Raw genomic sequence first — 19141 nt, 5'->3', positions numbered from 1 at the left:
GCAGATCTCACCAGCGACCAGTGAACAGCCCCCAGCCAGCAGCGACGTGCAAGCGACGCTGCGCTTGCACGGAGCCGCCGTCTGGAAGCTGCGGAGACTGGTAACTAAGGTAAACATCGGGTATGGTTACCCGATGTTTACATTAGTTACCAGTGTGAGCAGGGAGCAGGGAGCCGCGCACACTGAGCGCTGGCTCCTTGCTCTCCTAGCTACAGTACACATCGGGTTAATTAACCCGATGTGTAATGCAGCTACATGTGCAGAGAGCAGGGAGCCGCGCACACTGCTTAGCGCTGGCTCCTTGCTCTCCTAGCTGCTGTACACATCGGGTTAATTAACCCGATGTGTACAGCAGCTACATGTGCAGAGAGCCGGAGCCGGCAGCACAGGCAGCGTGAGAGCTGCAGAGGCTGGTAACTAAGGTAAATATCGGGTAACCACCTTGGTTACCCGATGTTTATCTTGGATACAGCTTACCTCAGCTGTCAGACGCCGGCTCCTGCTCCCTGCTCGCTTCATTTGTCGCTCTCTTGCTGTCACACACAGCGATCTGTGTGTCACAGCAGGAGAGCGGCTTTGAAGAAAACGAACCAGGGCTGTGTGTAACGAGCAGCGATCTCGCAGCAGGGGACAGATCGCTGCTCAGTGTCACACACAGCGAGATCGCTAATGAGGTCACTGCTGCGTCACAAAAAGCGTGACTCAGCAGCGATCTCGGCAGTGAGCTCGCTATGTGTGAAGCACCCCTTAGGCAAGGTTGTTTTCAGTAGTTTCTGGATATATTGCAAAAGTTCGTTATTTATGACATTTTCAGGAATGCCTCTAACCTTAAAATTATTCCTGCGATTCCGGTCTTCTTGGTCAGTTAGTTTTTGTTTCAAAATTCTGATTTCTTCTTTCATTTTCAATTGGTCTATAGCGACCACTTTGGTATCTTTTTTCAATGAATCGACTTCAGTTTCTGTTTTTTTAATTCTTGTGGACATAGATCAACGGTTCAACGAAATGAGTTCAACTTTCAATTCTAAGTCCGACTGAATTGACATTCTGAAATTAGAAAGTGAGTCCGAAATGAATTTTTGGAGTGAGAGTATATCTTGTGATAAAATAACATTTTCTTTTACAGCTCCTAAGTCCATCGGTGAGGTATCAGGTGGGTTATTTTCGACATCCAAGCGTGTTCTTTGTTTATCTGGACTGTTGAGTGAAGAAGAAAGTTCATTTCCAGAATCTGAATCTGAATCCATGGCCCAAGCATCCCAGTCAGCATCTCTGTTTTTTGACGCATCCTTTTCTTTTTGTCTTGAGCCTCGTTTCTTCCCTTGTTGGGGTTTGTCTTTAATTATTTTGGGAATTGCTTCAGAGCTTGGATTCCCAGGTGAAATATTTGTTGTGTTAGTTGGTGCCTCTTTGGTGTTTGTTGATGTAGTTGAAGTATTTTCCTCTTTTCCTTTTCTGTTATCTTTTTGAGACATTTTGTTTCAGGAATATTAATATTATATAGTAGGTCACTTAAGGGATTAATTATAGTTTTTAAACTTGGTATATAACTAGTTTGCCTAATCTATTATATCTCTTTGATGTCTAGAGAGCTTTACTATCCATTACCACTGTCAGCAATCCCGCAATGTTTTAGTCTCAATAACTTTTTTGTGCCAGCTTTATTTTTCTTGAACGATGTCTGGAATTATGCAGGGGAGAGTCCTCTCTCCCTTGAGTATTGAGATTAGTTGGACCACACTTAGTTTAGGCTGTCAGATGTTGAGAAGTGACTGACATGCAAGGGTTTATATTAAAGTTGCACTGGTATTCACCTATGCAGTTTACACAGGCAATAATAATAACAATAATAATAATAATTACGTTGTACCAGCTTAATTTTTCATAGGGTATGCCTAGAATCATTCAGTAAAGGGCTCTCTTTCTGCCAAGTGTCAAAACAAGTCAGACCAGGTTTTAGTATTACGGTCAGAAGTGTCACAACTGAGGCTATAGAAGATCTCTGATATGTAAACTGCATATAAGTCTGTCAGGCTGGCTACAGTTGTTTGCACCACTGATTTCAGCCGCCGATTTATCCTGTGAATTTGCACAGATATTATCAATTATGGTCTTAATATATTTATTAGGGTCTCTTCTTATCAAGTGTAGTTCGTTTTAATCAGAACAATTTCTCCAAAAAGCTGTCAAGAATGCTTTCTGTCAGGGCAGTTATCCTGTCATAGATCAGAGTTAAACAGGGTTCGTAGGCAGCACCGACAGGAATTCAAGACTGTCAATTTCAGCTTTAAATAATTCTCTTGTACCAAGTCAGAATTGCCCCAAAAAAATCTTAAATTGTAGGTGGGGATGTTTCTTACTCCTTTGAGGGCAAATTTAGTCGAAGTAAATTTCCTGAATAGCTGTAACTTATGTTTTCTGAGGTGTCCCCATGACAACTAGATGGCTCCCTCACTACATAAAGGCAGTTTGCTGTCTCCTCAGAGGGATGTTATTCAGCAGTGTGAGGAGATTATCCATTAATTGTGGGATAATTTAGATTATTGATAAAATCAGATAAAGAATATTAAATTATTTTGTGAGAAATTATCTTCTCTGGTGTTTAGTAGTAGAATAATTGCCCTGTCACAGAGGCACCTCCATGCGCCACTTACAGCTTAAGGAGACCTGGGTTACAACTATTTTGATGTGAAATCTGTCAAATTTAGTCTCTAAAGGCTCCTCATGTCTTCCTGAAGCTTTTATACTTCTTTTTTTACCAGAAATGGATGAGTTTTATCTTCTTCTACGTCGCTTTTGAGGTTGGAGATACAGCAGCAATTAAAAGATACGTCCTGTGTCGTCCATCATTAGGCCACGCCCCACCACCACCAGTTTGGATACATCTCCCCCAACTCAGTTTACAGCTAAACTAAGTAGCAATGATGAACCCCACTGGCCATCACTATACTGCCAACATTTTGTACAAAACCACTTGTCCGTGAAGGAGACTTCGCATCAAACATTGTGGTCGCTTGTTCATCTGACATCTATTCTTCTAAACCCTTAAAATATGTACGCTTGGCCTAGCATGCATGGGTTATTGCTTCTCTCCCTTAACAACAAAGGACCAGATATATTAAAATCCAATCCAAAATTAGGACACCTCCCATGCACATCAGGTCAGGTTTGCCCAATATTTGTCTACTATACAATCACAGTAAAGAGGAAAAAGGCAAACTAAAATATGCCACCTCTAGTTTCTCATGCAAGCTTTGTTGGTATGACTCCCTCCCCCCCCCCCTGCACACAACGCACTACAATGTGGGCAGATGAAAGCTTTTCTTTTGTATCATTGCATCTCTTCAGGAGGGTACAAAACTTTTCATGTGATCATTATTATAAATAAATAAAAAAATTGGCTGTGGGACATTGTTTCAAATATGTTAAAAGGCATACCTCTTAATTTGGCACATTTCTACTGTCCCCCATAATAGAGAGTCAAACCTACTCCTGCTACTACCGTGTTTTCCCGAAAGGAAGACAGTGTCTTACATTCTTTTTACCCCCAAAAGTCCCACTATGTCTTACTTTCGGGGTATTTCTTATATTGGAAAAAATCCCACAGCAATCGCAGCAAGTCTCCCTGCAATGTACCGTATGCGGACTTGCCGCGATTGCGCCCTAAGTGTACCGCAAGTTAAGGAAACTTAACCACCAGCGGCTGCAAATGAGGGCACTGAGGCTGCGTGATTTTGTATGTTGTCCATGGTCCTGATGGACCACGGACAACATTACTGCAACATTTCAACATTTCTCGGTAGCCGAGCGTTCAGCTGAGCGCCCGACCGCCGGCATGTGTCAGCTCTCAGCTGAGCGCTCGGCCGCCGGCATGTCAGGGCACTCAGCTGAGCGCCAGACCGCCAGCATGTGTCAGCTCTCAGCTGAGCGCTCTGCCGCCGGCATGTGTCAGCTCTCAGCTGAGCGCCAGACCGCCAGCATGTGTCAGCTCTCAGCTGAGCGCTCTGCCGCCGGCATGTGTCAGCTCTCAGCTGAGCGCTCTGCCGCCGGCATGTGACAGCTCTCAGCTGAGCGCTCGGCCGCCGGCATGTCAGGGCGCTCAGCTGAGCGCCAGGCCGCCGGCATGTCAGGGCGCTCAGCTGAGCGCCAGGCCGCCGGCATGTCAGGGCGCTCAGCTGAGCGCCAGACCGCCGGCATGTCAGGGCGCTCAGCTGAGCGCCAGACCGCCGGCATGTCAGGGCGCTCAGCTGAGCGCCAGACCGCCGGCATGTCAGGGCGCTCAGCTGAGCGCCAGACCGCCGGCATGTCAGGGCGCTCAGCTGAGCGCCAGACCGCCGGCATGTCAGGGCGCTCAGCTGAGCGCCAGACCGCCGGCATGTCAGGGCGCTCAGCTGAGCGCCAGACCGCCGGCATGTCAGGGCGCTCAGCTGAGCGCCAGACCACCGGCATGTGTCAGCTCTCAGCTGAGCGCTCAGCCGCCGGCATGTCAGGGCGTTCAGCTGAGCACCAGACCACCGGCATGTGTCAGCTCTCAGCTGAGCGCTCTGCCGCCAGCATGTCAGGGTGGTCAGCTGAGCGCTCGGCCGCTGTAACTGTACTGTAAAGAAGAAAATAAAAAATAAATTTTTACTACGTCTTACTTTCGGGGTACGTCTTACATTAGCCGACCCCCCCAAAACCCCCACTACGTCTTACTATCGGGGGTGTCTTACTATCGGGGAAACACGGTAGCAAAGGTTTTCCCTAAGGCCCCTTTCACTCATCAGTTTTTTGCAGTCAGTCACAATCCGTTTTCTCGACTGTGAAAAAACTGATGTGACTGATCAGTTTTTCGACGGAGCAGACTAACTGGGGGCTATAATAATAATACTAATAATAATAATACTAATAATTTTAGCATGCTCAGTTTAAAAAAACAGAATACGTTGCCGGATTCTGTCATTTGACGGATTACGACGGATCCTGCGCCCATAGGCTTCCATTCTACCAAACGTCAGACAGCAACGGATCTGTCGCTGTCCGTTTTTTCAACGTAGACAAAAAAATGTTACTTTGGTCGTCGTCTCCGTCCGACGGACAAACAGTAACGTGAGGCCATCCGTCGCAATCTGTCGCTAATACAAGTCGATGAGAAAAAAACGGATCCAGCGGCATCAGTTGCCCGATCCGATTTTTTCAAAATCCGACGGATTGTGACTGACGGCAAAAAACTGATGTGTGAAAGGGGCTAAAAAAAAGTGCACTATTTTCTGCAAACCCACTTTGCAACGTTTCTTGGTTCTTTCCAGATTCAATAACCGTATTCTACATATTTTCAAAAGTTGTCTGCTTCAGTTATGAAATGAGCCATTTCTTAATGATTTTTGAGTATTGATAATAAATGAATTCAAATCCGACAATGAAAACTTTTATTAGTTGGCTCTGGTTCTATGATAGAGAGGTTTTTTCTTACTGTTACATATAATTAAAGAATGAGTACTTTGAAACATTATTATTTTTGCAAAAATAAAAAAAAGATACAGAATATCATGTTATGCCAATTTTTTTATATTTATTTAGAGGAAACTTACCAAGAATTCAAACAAATGAAACATGTCAAAGAGTATTGTGAATTATAAACAGTTACAGAAATTGCACTCCGAACTTTGGTCCTCGTTCAGCACAATCCGCCGCTATGGAGAACAGCGCAGTCCGTTAACGCACTGCGCTATTCTCCACAGACTTGTATTGACGACGCACCGTAACGAAAGTGTCTGCGTTGCATCCGCTGGACGACGCAGAGTCGTTATTTTGACGCAGCGTCGGGCGGAGGGAACACGGCATGTAGCGTTTTTTGGGTCGTTAGAATCCGCCAAGGTGTCTAATGATTGTCTATGGTGGTGGATTCCGCCGCAATGCACTAAGCGGCGGAATCTGCTGACGGATTCCGTCACGTTCTACCGAGCATGCTCAGCATGTCCAGCAGAACGATCTAAATCGTTTAAAATCACTCCTGGTCTCTCTCCTGCCTCTCTCATACACACCGATCACCGGCGCGGCGCTGCAAAGCTGTCACACTGCTCTGGCGGTTTCTCCTGCTTTTGAAAATGCCGGCCGCTCATTATTCCATCTCGCATTCCCTGCTTCCCCCACTCACCGGCGCCTATGATTGGTTGCAGTGAGACAGCTGTCACTCAGCGTGTGGGCATGTACTGCAACCAATCACAGCTGCCGGTGGGCGGGTCTATATCGTGCAGTACAATAAATAGTTGAAAAAAACAGCGTGTGGTCCCCCCTAATTTTGATACCAGCCAAGATAAAGCCACACAGCTGAAGGCTGGTATTTTCAGGATGGGGAGCCCCATGTTACAGGGAGCCCCCCAGCCTAAAAATATCAGCCAGCAGCCGCCCGGAATTGCCGAATCCATTAGATGCGACAGTCCCGGGACTCTACCTGGCTCATCCCGAATTGCCGTGGTGCGGTGGCAATCGGGGTAATAAGGAGGTAATGGCAGCCCATAGCTGCCACTAAGACTTAGGTTAATCATGGCAGGCGTCTAGGAGCCCCTCCCCCCATGATTAACCTATAGGTTAAAGTAAATAAACACATACACCTGTTTTGATCACCTGTTATTGAATTTGCGTAAAACTTGCGGCGACCAAAAAACGTAATTTTGGCATTTGGAATTTTTTTGCCACTACGCAGTTTACCAAACAGATTAATTGATTTTATATTTTGATAGATTGGGCATTTCTGAACGCGACGATACCAAATATGTGTATATTTATTTATTTTTTAACCCTTTAATTTTCAATGGTGTGAAAGGGGAGTGATTTGAACTTTTAGTTTTTGGGGTTTTTTTATTTTTCAAATCTTATTTTTTTTAGTTTTTTTTATTTTATTTTACTATTCCCCCTAGGGGGCTATAGCGCTCAGCAATCCGATTGCTCTTCCCTATCTGCTGATCACAGCTACCCAGCTATAAACAGCAGATATGATCACTTCCTGATTCATTCGGCTCTGGGCCGAGTGAAACTGAAAGGGACTCGTCATAGCTACAGGCGTCATCACATGACCCTGTGCTACCATGGCAACCACTCAAAGTCACGTGATCACGCATGTGACTTACGGTGGGAGCGGCGGTAAGTGAAAATCATGGCCGCGCGCATATACATCTCGCTGCCAGACTTTGGCAGCGAGATGAAAGGGGTTAAATGTTGCGAGTGGAAGCGATTCCACTCGTAACATGCAGGCACACATGTTAGCTGTTGAAAACAGCTGATATGTGCGCGGATCGCCGCATCCTGCCCATGGCAGGGGGCGGGGCTTAACGTCACACGCTCCATGACGGATAGATCCGTCAAGGGTCGTGAAGGGGTTAATATAGAATAAAATCATACATACAATAAGCACAATATAGAGTGTATAACATTTCATGTCTTATTTATGTCGATGGAAAAGCCTCAAAGTAAAAATCTTCAAAACACAGGCGAAAAAGGAAAGAATAAAAGAAAAGTAATAAAAGAAATACTTTACAAATAAAAAGTCAATATCAGATGCAGAAAATTACTGACCTTTTCTTCAGGATTATGTGCTGTTGAATATTGGAGACGTGAAGCAAAAAAGCACCATCTTGCCCAAGAAGCAGAATGCTGTAAAGAAATAAATTAAAATTAGCATAATAAAATAAAGTCTGACCTTTATTCACACAGTGTCCCAAAATGGAAAATCTAAAACTAACAGTAAAATATCTGAAAACTGATAGCACGAAAAGAATTAATGAAATTAGGGTAATAGACTGTATACATAAACAGTATACTGCTTTTATTAGATAATCATCATATCTGTAAAGATCCAGAGATGGTACGGCACTCATTTATTAGGCACATATAATGAACAGAAGGGATGAATACATTATATTTCCTCTGGTGTTGCTGACATTTTAAAATTTAAAACCAATGACCCAAAAAAAAAAGAAAAAACCCAAAATAAAATTAGGGACAGAAGTGTCTACATACAATATAACCAATGCATGCTTTCACATGAAGCAAACATTATTGTAATATGTATTATTTTGTTCATTAGAAAGGATACATTTATATGGACATATAGTAGGAAACCTGAAGCAGCACCAAAAGAAAAAAAATTGGGGTGCCAAGCCTCAGAGGCAGCTACCAAATCTTCCAAATTTAACTAGTATGTGGCTGCAGCACATCAAAAATCTGAAAATAGCAATGCTCCAGCTCATAGTGCGACCCTTTCTCAAGCAATTAAAGGCAACCTGTCACCAGGTTTTTGCTACTTCATCGGAGAGCAACATAATGTATGCAAAGAGATTCTGAAAGTAAGGCTATGTGCCCACGTTGCGTTCTGTCCCTGCAGAAATTTCTGCAGCGATTTGAACAGCACACGTGCGCTTCAAATCGCTGCAGAAATAGTCCGTAATGAAAAGCCGATTTCATGTGCTCTGGATGCAGCCAGAGACAGAGCGGGGGCTGCATCCAAAGCGCATGAAAGAAGTGACATGTTGCTTTTTAGAACGCAGTGCTTCGGCAGCAGCCGAATCACTGCGTTCTAATACGCCACGTGGGCATGGATTATGCATAATCTCATAGATTGAGCTGGGGACACAGGACGCATGCAGTTACACTGCGGTGCAGAACGCAGCGTAACTGCATGAAAATACGCTACGTGGGCACATAGCCTAAGGCTATGTGCGCACGTGTGCGCTCTGCACCGCACCGAAAATGTGTGCTTCAGAGCGCAGCTGAAAAGCTGCGTTCTGAAGCGCATGGTGCCGGCAGATTCGTGCACTCTGCATGCTGCCTCTCCCTATAGACAGCATGCAGAACGCACGGAAGAAGTGACATGTCACTTCTTAGAACGCAGCGATTCGGCAAACAGCCGAATCGCTGCGTTCTAACATGCCACGTGCGCACGGCCCCTGCACAATCTCCATTGATTGTGCAGGGGACGCAGGACGCATGTAGTTACGCTGCGCTACAAAGCGCAGCGTAATTGCATGAATTACGCACACGTGCGCACATAGCCTAACTATGTTTACTGTGTAAAGATGGGTTCACACATAGCGACAGCGACATCGCTGTTACGTCACCATTTTCTGTGACGTAACAGCGACCTTGTGAGTCGCTCTTATGATCGCTGATTAGCTGTCAAACACAGCGACGCAGCAGCGATCATAACGTCACTACATGTGCAGAGAGCAGGGAGCCGCGCACACTGCTTAGCGCTGGCTCCCTGCACTCCTAGCTACAGTACACATCGGGTTAATTAACCCGATGTGTACTGCAGCTACATGTGCACAGAGCAGGGAGCCGGCACTAGCAGCAAGAGCGGCTGAGGCTGGTAACGAAGGTAAATATCGGGTAACCAGGGAAAGGTCTTCCCTTGGTTACCCGATGTTTACAGTGGTTACAGCTTTCCGCAGCTGCCAGACGCCGGCTCCTGCTCCCTTCTCGCTTCATTTCGTCGCTCTCTCGCTGTCACACACAGCGATGTGTGCTTCACAGCGGGAGAGCGACGACGAAAAAATGAAGCAGGACATTCAGCAACAAGCAACGACCTCACAGCAGGGGCCAGCTCGTTGCTGGATGTCACACGCAGCGACAGCGCCGGGATGTCTCTGCAACGTCACAGAAAATGGTGACGTAGCAGCGACGTCGTTGTCGTCGTCGCTGTGTGTGACACCACCTTAAAGCCGTTCTGACTTTATCTCAGAATTAGGTGTAGCAGAGCTGGAAGCTGTCCCTGACTCCACACCAGGCTGTCAATAGAGATTGTGCATTGACTGTGAGGTGTCAGTCACAGTAGGGTATGTGGGTGACTTCTCTGCACAAGCACCAAGTCACACCAATGTTAATCACAGAGCAATAAATCCTTTGGTATGGAGTAAAGAATAGCTCGAAACAGATAAGAGAACCACAAGTGCTTTTACTTTTATAAATCTTGCAGCATGCTGTCCTCAGCTTACACTGCAAAATCCTCGTGACAGCTTCCCTTTAAACACATGCTTATTTGCCATATATAATTATTAGTGATGGGTGAGTACTAAAATGCTCAGGTTCACGGTACTCGAGTCAAGCAATTTGTAATGTTCAAGTGCTCATCTCGAGTAACTAGCATAATGGAAGTCAATGGCAAACCTGAGCATTTTTCAGCAGACCGAGTTCGGAAATCGGACGTTTTACGTATACAAACCCCTCGCGAGAACATTGCTGTGCTCACATGTGTTCAGTGCTGAGCCCAGTGCGAACCGCATGCAGTGTTTGATCGGCTCGCACTGGGGGTAACAACAGCATGATTGGATGCAGTGTGTAACCAAAAAAAATGTTAAAAATCCCTGCCCCCAGAAGTGATCTGTTTTTGGCTGGCTGAATGTGCGCGGAGTCCCAAACTGCCCAATTAGTTACTTCCATTCGGGTTCAGGTCAAGTCCTGGTCCCAAATTGAACTTTTTCAAAAATCCGGCTACACTTGCTAAACCAAACTCCCATGGGTCTACTCATCTCTACTAAAGATATGAGTTTCAGCAGAGCCTGTTGCTGCTTCACCGAGGCATTTGCAAATCATAAGGACAACAACTCAGAGATAGAGCATGAGGAGGTGCAGAAACCGATGTAGGTGGTGGGGGAAATCCTGATGCTACTAGGTCCCACAATCCTAGGTGTCGGTAGTACATATGCCGTCCCAGGCGCCTTCTCGGTTCTGGCTTCATCCAGTGTGCAGTCAGCTAAATGTAGCATCCCTGGCCACAAGCACTTGTCCACGGGTTGGTGGTCAAGAAGACCTTCCCAGCAACTGCGTTGGTCAAGGTACGGGTGATATTATGGGACACATGCTTGTTAAAAGGTAGGGACGGCACACTGGGACAAAATAGTGACAGCTGGGGATGGCTGCTGCCATGAGGTTGCAGAAAGCCTCAGTGTCCACAATCCTAAAAATGGCAACATTTCCAGGGCAAGCAGTTGAGGCCTCGGGTAGAGACAGCTGAATGGTGCACTGGGACAAGGAAGTGGATGTGGTTGCTGATGACGTTTGGAAATGTGCAACGACAGATGCAGGGCTGGAGGTATCCGCGCCTGCATTCTGGACAAGGAATTGACCAGCACATAGCACAGAGGAAGAGACAGTGGTGTCACCTGCAGACACTGTTAACCCAGGCATTCAGCCCATCTAGTCGGGTGTTTGGATGACGTGCCTGAGCATGCTAGTGATGATCAGGTTGGTACTGGTCCCTATATTGAGCTTAGTATGACACAGGTTGCAAATTACTATTTTCTTGTCTTCTGCACTGTCTGCAAAAAAGCGGGTTTGAATAAGAAGCAGATGTGCCATACCCCGCCATGTCCACTATTAGATGACAGAGCAGCTCCAGAACTGAGCATTTCCGGCCACCTGCTGCCAGCAAAGAGAACAGCTAATCGGAAGGGAGGCCAGTTCTCGGACTGCAGTCTATCAGACATTGATGACGTATCCGAAGGATAGGTCATCAGTGTTTAAGTAGTGGACAACCTCTAAGAATAAAAAAAAAAAAAAATATAGATAGAAAAAGAAAAACGAAAGAAAGCCATCTTGAGTCCAAACCACAGTTTATAGCCCTATTTCCTACTGGTTGTACACAAAAAAAAAATCACACACGAGCCAGATATCTTATTAATTATTATTATTATTATTATTGCGCCATTTATTCCTTGGCGCTTTACAAGTGAAAAGGGTATACATAAAAACAAGTACAACAATCATTAACAATACAATGACTGGTATAGGAGGAGAGAGGACCGATCCTGTGAGGACTCACAGTCTACAGGGAATGGGTGAGGATACAATAGGTGAGGACAGAGCTGTTTGCACAGTGGTCTACTGGACTGAGGGCTATTGTAGGTTGTAATATAAAATTATAGAACGTGGAACACAAACATTTTAGAGCATTTTCATGAATTGATTAACCCCTTCACCCCTGAGCATTTTTCTGTCTTTTCATTTTTTTTATTTTCCTCCCCTTCTTCCGAGAGCCATACCTTTTTTATTTTTCCATCAATATTGCCATATAAAAGGGTTTATTTTTTGCGAGACGAATTGTACTTTTGACTGAAACCATTAGTTTTACCATATAGTGTACTGGAAAACGGGAAAAAAAAAAATCTAATCAACTGAGCATTTCTGCTGTACAGAGCAGTATCACTCTAATCAGCAAAAATGCTCATCTCCTGTGAGTCCTGGCGCTCTGTCGGCTCTCACAGGATGTGAGTCATGGAAGCAACAGGGGTCATCAGCTGACCCCACGCTACCATGACAACACATTGGCCCCTCTGTGACCATGTCACGGGGCCGCTGATGGCGGCTGAAAAGTTGCAATCGTCGCAGCAGCCATTTAAATCGCGCTGTATTTGCCTGAGCAATCTAAGGGGTTAACAGGCATGGGTGGATCTCCGATCCACCTGCGCCTGTTAGCCATACATATCTGCTAATCAGATCAACAGACATGTGCATGGATTAACGCTGGCTTGCCACCGGACCCTGCGATAACCAGAGGGGGGCGACTAAGGAAGTACCAGTATGTCCTTGGTTGTAAAGGGGTTAAAGGCCATGTACACCACAGCGAAGAATTGTTTTGTTGTTCATTTACTTCCTAAATGCAAAAGAGAAGAAACTTTCTATATAGTTTTTATAGCAGACTTTATACAGTTTTGTAGCTGCATAGCATTTCAACTTCTTTACCAGATTTTTACAACTTCATCTGAGAGCAACATAATGTAGGCAAAGAGATTGTGCATGGACTGTGAGGTGTCACAGGGGATGTGCTGGTCTAATCTGCAGGTGCAGAAGAGTCACACCAATGTTATCATACATAGCAATAAACCCTTTAGGCCAGAATCACACTTGCTAGTGCCTCGCGCGTAATTCGCTCGAGTCTCTCATGGCAGAACCCGACTTGGCCGCACACTCCCCTGACAGGAGCGGGTCAGTTGCATGTATCTCTATGCAGCTCAGACGCTCCTGTATGCATAGTGTGCGGCCAAGCCGGGTTCTACTATGAGAGACTCGCTCGAGATACATGCGAGGCACTAGCAAGTGTGATTCTGGCCTTAGTATGAGTAAACAATAGCTCACACAGATAAGAAAAACACAGATGATTTTATTTTCTAACACTCAGTAGCATGCTGTCCTCAGTTTACATTGCAAAAACCTGGTGTCAGTTTCCCTTTAACTAGCCAAATGCATTTGAAAACATCTTACAAATCCATCAGAGGTAATGCTCTGTTATGGCAATTTTAGTAACTACTAACATACATAAAAAATCATTTTTTCCATGTCAAAGATGTCCATAATCTTTAACCAGGTTGTAGTAGTCGCTGATAAATCTGAGATGGGAAGGGGGGTTATTGTGGAACGGTGCTGTGCCGTTATCCATTGAATACAGTATAAGGGTATATGTGCACGCTGCAGAAAATTTGTTAACAAAACTGCACTTTGTGGCAGAAAAATGCACATTGTGCCAGAAAACGCACAAAAAACGCTTTTTTTTTCTTTTGCGTGTTTTTGCTGTATTTTTTTCCGATGCGTTTTTTTGTGAAATCAATGGCAGAAAGCACAAAGTATTGACATGCTGCAGTTTGTCAACCGAAAATTGTAGACAAACAAAAAGCAATGTGCCCATAGCATTTTTGAATTCTCAGACACTTTGCTGGGAGAAGGAAAACATGCAGTTTTTGGCAACAAACTGCACCAAAAAACGCAAGAAAAACCTCTAAAGCTGAAACTAACAGCGCAATTTACTCACTATACTACTGCACCCTCACCCATCCCTTGTACTATAGACTGTAAGCCCTCATGCGTAGGACACTCTCCGCCTGTACCTTTTATTGTTCGTGATTATTGTACCTGTTTTTTATTATGCATACCCTTTTTCACATGTAAAGTGACGTAGAATAAATGGCGCTGTAATAATAATTTGTATCTGAAAGGTTAGAGAGAATCTGTCACTGTGTTTTGCTCAGTTAACTAAAATGGATTTTTTTTTTCTGAATTATGTTACTTTATGGACGTGTTTAGTTTTTACATGGAGATGGGGTACAATTAAGCTGCTTTCACACTACTTTTTTTTAACATGCCTCATTAACTTTTTTTGCTGTAAAAGCAGATTCTGTTTTTGCAAAGAGAAACGCATGTGTTATTTTACAGGATCCTGTCACTTGAAGTTTATGGGCGGGCATTGGAGTCATGTGATCGGGAGTGAGAGGAACTGAACGTGACAGACTGGAAATTCAGACCCAGCTGGGGGCTAAAGCATACCTCCCCAACCGTCCCGGATACAGCGGGACAGTCCCCTCTTCTGAGCCTTTGATCCCGGGGTCCCGCCCGTGAGGCTGTTTATCCCGGCTCCACCCACCCACTGTAGCCCCGCCTCGCTGTTTCTCCCTTCTATTCATTACAGAGCCGGCCGCGCACCTACTCCTGTGACTGCTGCTGAGGTATGAATCACCCCCCTGCAGCAGAGCGACCCCCCCCTGCAGCAGAGCGACCCCCCCTCCTCCCCAGAGCCGACCCCCCCAGTCCTGGAGCCTGCGTTTCTCTGCAGCTGTTCTCTGACTCCCCCTGTGCGGCTTCTCACTGCTGCAGACACGCGGGCAGTCAGGACGCTGAGGAGACCGTGCAATCAGCACTTCTCTCTCCAGCAGATAGCACTGGCCAGTAATAACCTATGCAGAGTGACATCTGCAGGCTTCTATTAGCTTACCGATCAGTGGTCTCCTGCCTGTGGAGCAGAGCTGCTGGGTCCTAGCTTCCCAACAACTTCAGCTCTGCTTTATCCTGGCTGCCCTACCAGTTAAAGGGAAACTGTCAGCAGAAATTTCACAATGAAAGTAATAGATTCCCCTCTGCAGCTCCTGGGCTGCTTCTAGAAAGGTTCCTGTTGTTATTGTGCCCCCTTTGAGACCTACAAAAATACTTTATGAAGTCTTACCTTTTTGTATGCAAATGTGTTTTTATGGTCACGGGGGCGGGCTGTCTGGCGTCCGTTATTCCCCCTCCTGCCGCTTTACGCAGTCCCCCATTGCTCATTTACATACACAAGAACGCCTTCCTCATGTAACTGTCCTCCCGAAGATTTGCGCATGTGAACGCTTTTTCAGGTGATTGCGCAGGCACGAGATTATGGGCGGCGCTGTGATTGTCATCAACAGCGTTAACCAAGTACCCGCCCATAATCTCGTGCCCGCACTTTTCCCTCTGACTCCACCGTTATGCGCAAGTGCTGGCCATATGAACCATGTTACCTATTACCGCTTGCACGAGATTGATGGGCGGGGGTACTTGGATGACTTTGCTGATGACAATCACAGCGCCGCCCATAATCTCGCGCCCACGGTAATAGGTAACATGGTTCATATGGACAGTGCTTGCGCATAACGGTGGAGGCAGAGTGAGAAGCGCGGGCACGAGATTATGGGCAGGTACTTGGATGACGCTGCTGATGACAATCACAGCTCCGCCCATAATCTCGCGCCCATGGTAATAGGTAACGTGGTTCATATGGCCAGTGCTTGCGCATAACGGTGGGAGGCAGAGTGAGAAGCGCGGGCACGAGATTATGGGCAGGTACTTGGATGACGCTGCTGATGACAATCACAGCGCCGCCCATAATCTCACGCCCATGGTAATAGGTAACATGGTTCATATGGACAGTGCTTGCGCATAACGGTGGAGGCAGAGTGAGAAGCGCGGGCACGAGATTATGGGCAGGTACTTGGATGACCGCTGCTGATGACAATCACAGCGCCGCCCATAATCTCGCGCCCATGGTAATAGGTAACGTGGTTCATATGGCCAGTGCTTGCGCATAACGGTGGAGGCAGAGTGAGAAGCGCGGGCACAAGATTATGGGCAGGTACTTGGATGACGCTGCTGATGACAATCACAGCGCCGCCCATAATCTCGCGCCCATGGTAATAGGTAACGTGGTTCATATGGCCAGTGCTTGCGCATAACGGTGGAGGCAGAGTGAGAAGCGCGGGGCACAAGATTATGGGCAGGTACTTGGATGACGCTGTTGATGACAATCACAGCGCCGCCCATAATCTCGCGCCTGCGCAATCACCTCAAAAGCGTTCACACTTTGCACAGTGCTCAGTCCCGCGAGAGTGGCACTGGGCATGCACAAAACTTCAGGAGGACAGTTACATGAGGAAGGCGTCCTCATGTATGGAAATGAGCAATGGGGGACGGCGTACAACGGCAGGAGGGGGAATAACGGACGCCAGGCAGCCCGCCCCCGTGACCATAAAAACACATTTGCATACAAAAAGGTAAGACTTCATAAAGTATTTTTTTAGGTCTCAAAGTGGGCACAATAACAACAGGAACCTTTCCAGAATGCAGCCCAGGAGCTGCAGAGGGGAATCTTTTATTTTTTTTGCTAAATTTCTGGTGACAGTTTCCCTTTAAAGGGAACCTATCAGGTGCAATCTGCACTCAGAGCCAGGAGCAGTTCTGGGTGTATATTGCTAATCCCTGCCTAACCGTCCCTGTATACACTAGCATAGATAAAGGCATCTATAGAAAAAGTATTTTTAAAGAGCTTATATCTTATGCTAATTAGCGCGGGGACTAGTCCCAAGGGCGTTACTTCACTTGGCTAGTCGGCTCACATAGCGTATTAGTACTCACACAGGGGCGTAATAACATGCTAACATGCTATGCGAGCCGACTAGCCAAGTGAAGTAACGCCCTTCGGACTAGTCCCCGCGCTCATTAGCATAAGATATAAGATCTTTAAAAATATTTGTTCTTGATCTCTTTATCTATGCTAGTGTATACAGGGACGGTTAGGCAGGGATTAGCAATATACACCCAGAACTGCTCCTGGCTCTGAGTGCATATTGCACCTGACAGGTTCACTTTAAAGGGAACCTGTCACCAGATTTGGGGCCTATAAGCTGCGGCCACCACCAGCGGGATCTTATGTACACATTCTAACATGCTGCATACCTCCCAACCGTCCCGGATACAGCGGGACTTTCACGCTTTACGTTGTTTGTCCCGTTGCCACGGGCGGGGACGGCCGGCTCCCGGGCTCCGCCCACCCACTCTCTCTCCGCCTCCCTGCTTTTCCCTCCTACCATCCTAGTAGACGTGGCATAGAGAGGAGCGCTGCCTGTGCTGCTGCTGGTACAGTAAACTAATCTCCCCAGCGCTGATTTCCCTCCCTCCCCCCTCACCCCCGGCCGGAGCCTGTCTGTGCGGTCGGCCCCGCCACCTGTCTCTGCGGGCGCCCCCCCTGCCGCCTGTCTGTGCGGGCGCCACCCGCCGCCTGTCTGTGCGGGCGCCCCCCCGCCGCCTGTCTGTGCGGGCGCCCCCCCTGCCGCCTGTCTGTGCGGGGCGCCCCCCCTGCCGCCTGTCTGTGCGGGCGCCCCCCTGCCGCCTGTCTGTGCGGGCGCCCCCCTGCCGCCTGTCTGTGCGGGCGCCCCCCTGCCGCCTGTCTGTGCGGGCGCCCCCCCTGCCGCCTGTCTGTGCGGGCGCCCCCCCTGCCGCCTGTCTGTGCGGGCGCCCCCCCTGCCGCCTGTCTGTGCGGGCGCCCCCCGCCGCCTGTCTGTGCGGGCGCCCCCCGCCGCCTGTCTGTGCGGGCGGCCGGCCGCCTCTCTGTGCGGGCGGCTGGCCCGCCTCTCTGTGCGGGCGGCCCGCCGCCTGTCTGTGAAGGCGGCCGGCCGCCTGTCTGTGAAGGCGACCGGCCCGCCTCACTGTGCGGGCGACCGGCCGCCCTCACTGTGGCTGCCTGCGTGTCCGTGCTGGAGGCCCGCCGGCTGCCTGCGTGTCCGTGCTGGAGGCCCGCCGGCTGCCTGCGTGTCCGTGCTGGAGGCCCGCCGGCTGCCTGCGTGTCCGTGCTGGAGGCCCGCCGGCTGCCTGCGTGTCCGTGCTGGAGGCCCGCCGCTGCCTGCGTGTCCGTGCTGGAGGCCCGCCGGCTGCCTGCGTGTCCGTGCTGGAGGCCCGCCGGCTGCCTGCGTGTCCGTGCTGGAGGCCCGCCGGCTGCCTGCGTGTCCGTGCTGGAGGCCCGCCGGCTGCCTGCGTGTCCGTGCTGGAGGCCCGCCGGCTTGCCTGCGTGTCCGTGCTGGGAGGCCCGCCGGCTGCCTGCGTGTCCGTGCTGGAGGCCCGCCGGCTGCCTGCGTGTCCGTGCTGGAGGCCCGCCGGCTGCCTGCGTGTTTGTGCTGAATGGGTGTGGATGGGGAGTGGATATGGGCGTGACTGTGGAAATGGGTGTGGTTAGGGGGCGTGGCCTAAAAATTTGCCGCAAACTTTGTCCCTCTTTTCCTTCTTTAAAAGTTGGGAGGTATGGCTAAAGAGATGAGGATGAGGGGGGAGGGAGAGAGAGAGAGGATGAGGGGGGAGGGAGAGAGAGAGAGAGAGAGAGAGAGAGGATGAGGGGGGAGGGAGAGAGAGAGAGAGAGAGAGAGAGAGGATGAGGGGGGAGGGAGAGAGAGAGGAGAGAGGAGAGAGAGGATGAGGGGGGAGGGAGAGAGAGAGAGAGAGGATGAGGGGGGGAGGGAGAGAGAGAGAGAGAGAGGATGAGGGGGAGGGAGAGAGAGAGAGAGAGAGGATGAGGGGGGGAGGGAGAGAGAGAGAGAGAGAGGATGAGGGGGGAGGGAGAGAGAGAGAGAGAGAGGAGAGAGAGGATGAGGGGGGGAGGGAGAGAGAGAGAGAGAGAGGATGAGGGGGGAGGGAGAGAGAGAGAGAGGAGAGGATGAGGGGGGAGGGAGAGAGAGAGAGAGGATGAGGGGGGAGGGAGAGAGAGGGAGAGAGAGAGAGAGAGAGAGAGGATGAGGGGGGAGGGAGAGAGAGAGAGAGAGAGAGAGAGGATGAGGGGGGAGGGAGAGAGAGAGAGAGGATGAGGGGGAGGGGAGAGAGAGAGAGAGAGGATGAGGGGGGAGAGAGAGAGAGGATGAGGGGGGAGGGAGAGAGAGAGAGAGGATGAGGGGGGAGGGAGAGAGAGAGAGAGGATGAGGGGGGAGGGAGAGAGAGAGAGAGAGGATGAGGGGGGAGGGAGAGAGAGAGAGAGAGGATGAGGGGGGAAGGAGAGAGAGAGAGAGAGGATGAGGGGGGAGGGAGAGAGAAGAGAGAGAGAGAGGATGAGGGGGAGGGAGAGAGA

The 19141-nt window shown here is 48.5% G+C and overlaps 1 protein-coding gene across 1 annotated transcript in view; it reads right to left on the bottom strand.

Moving 5' to 3' along the window:
- Positions 1-19141, bottom strand: part of PCCA (propionyl-CoA carboxylase subunit alpha) — a 926251-nt gene that overhangs the window by 882258 nt on the left and 24852 nt on the right. The window contains exon 2 of the mRNA XM_075336705.1: positions 7555-7632. Within this exon, the coding sequence (XP_075192820.1) occupies positions 7555-7632 (78 nt within the window). The remainder of the gene's footprint in view (positions 1-7554; positions 7633-19141) is intronic.

The sequence above is a fragment of the Anomaloglossus baeobatrachus genome, chromosome 2 (assembly GCF_048569485.1).
Source record: "Anomaloglossus baeobatrachus isolate aAnoBae1 chromosome 2, aAnoBae1.hap1, whole genome shotgun sequence".
NCBI lineage: Eukaryota > Metazoa > Chordata > Amphibia > Anura > Aromobatidae > Anomaloglossus > Anomaloglossus baeobatrachus.
This window is presented reverse-complemented; position numbering and strand designations above follow the sequence as displayed.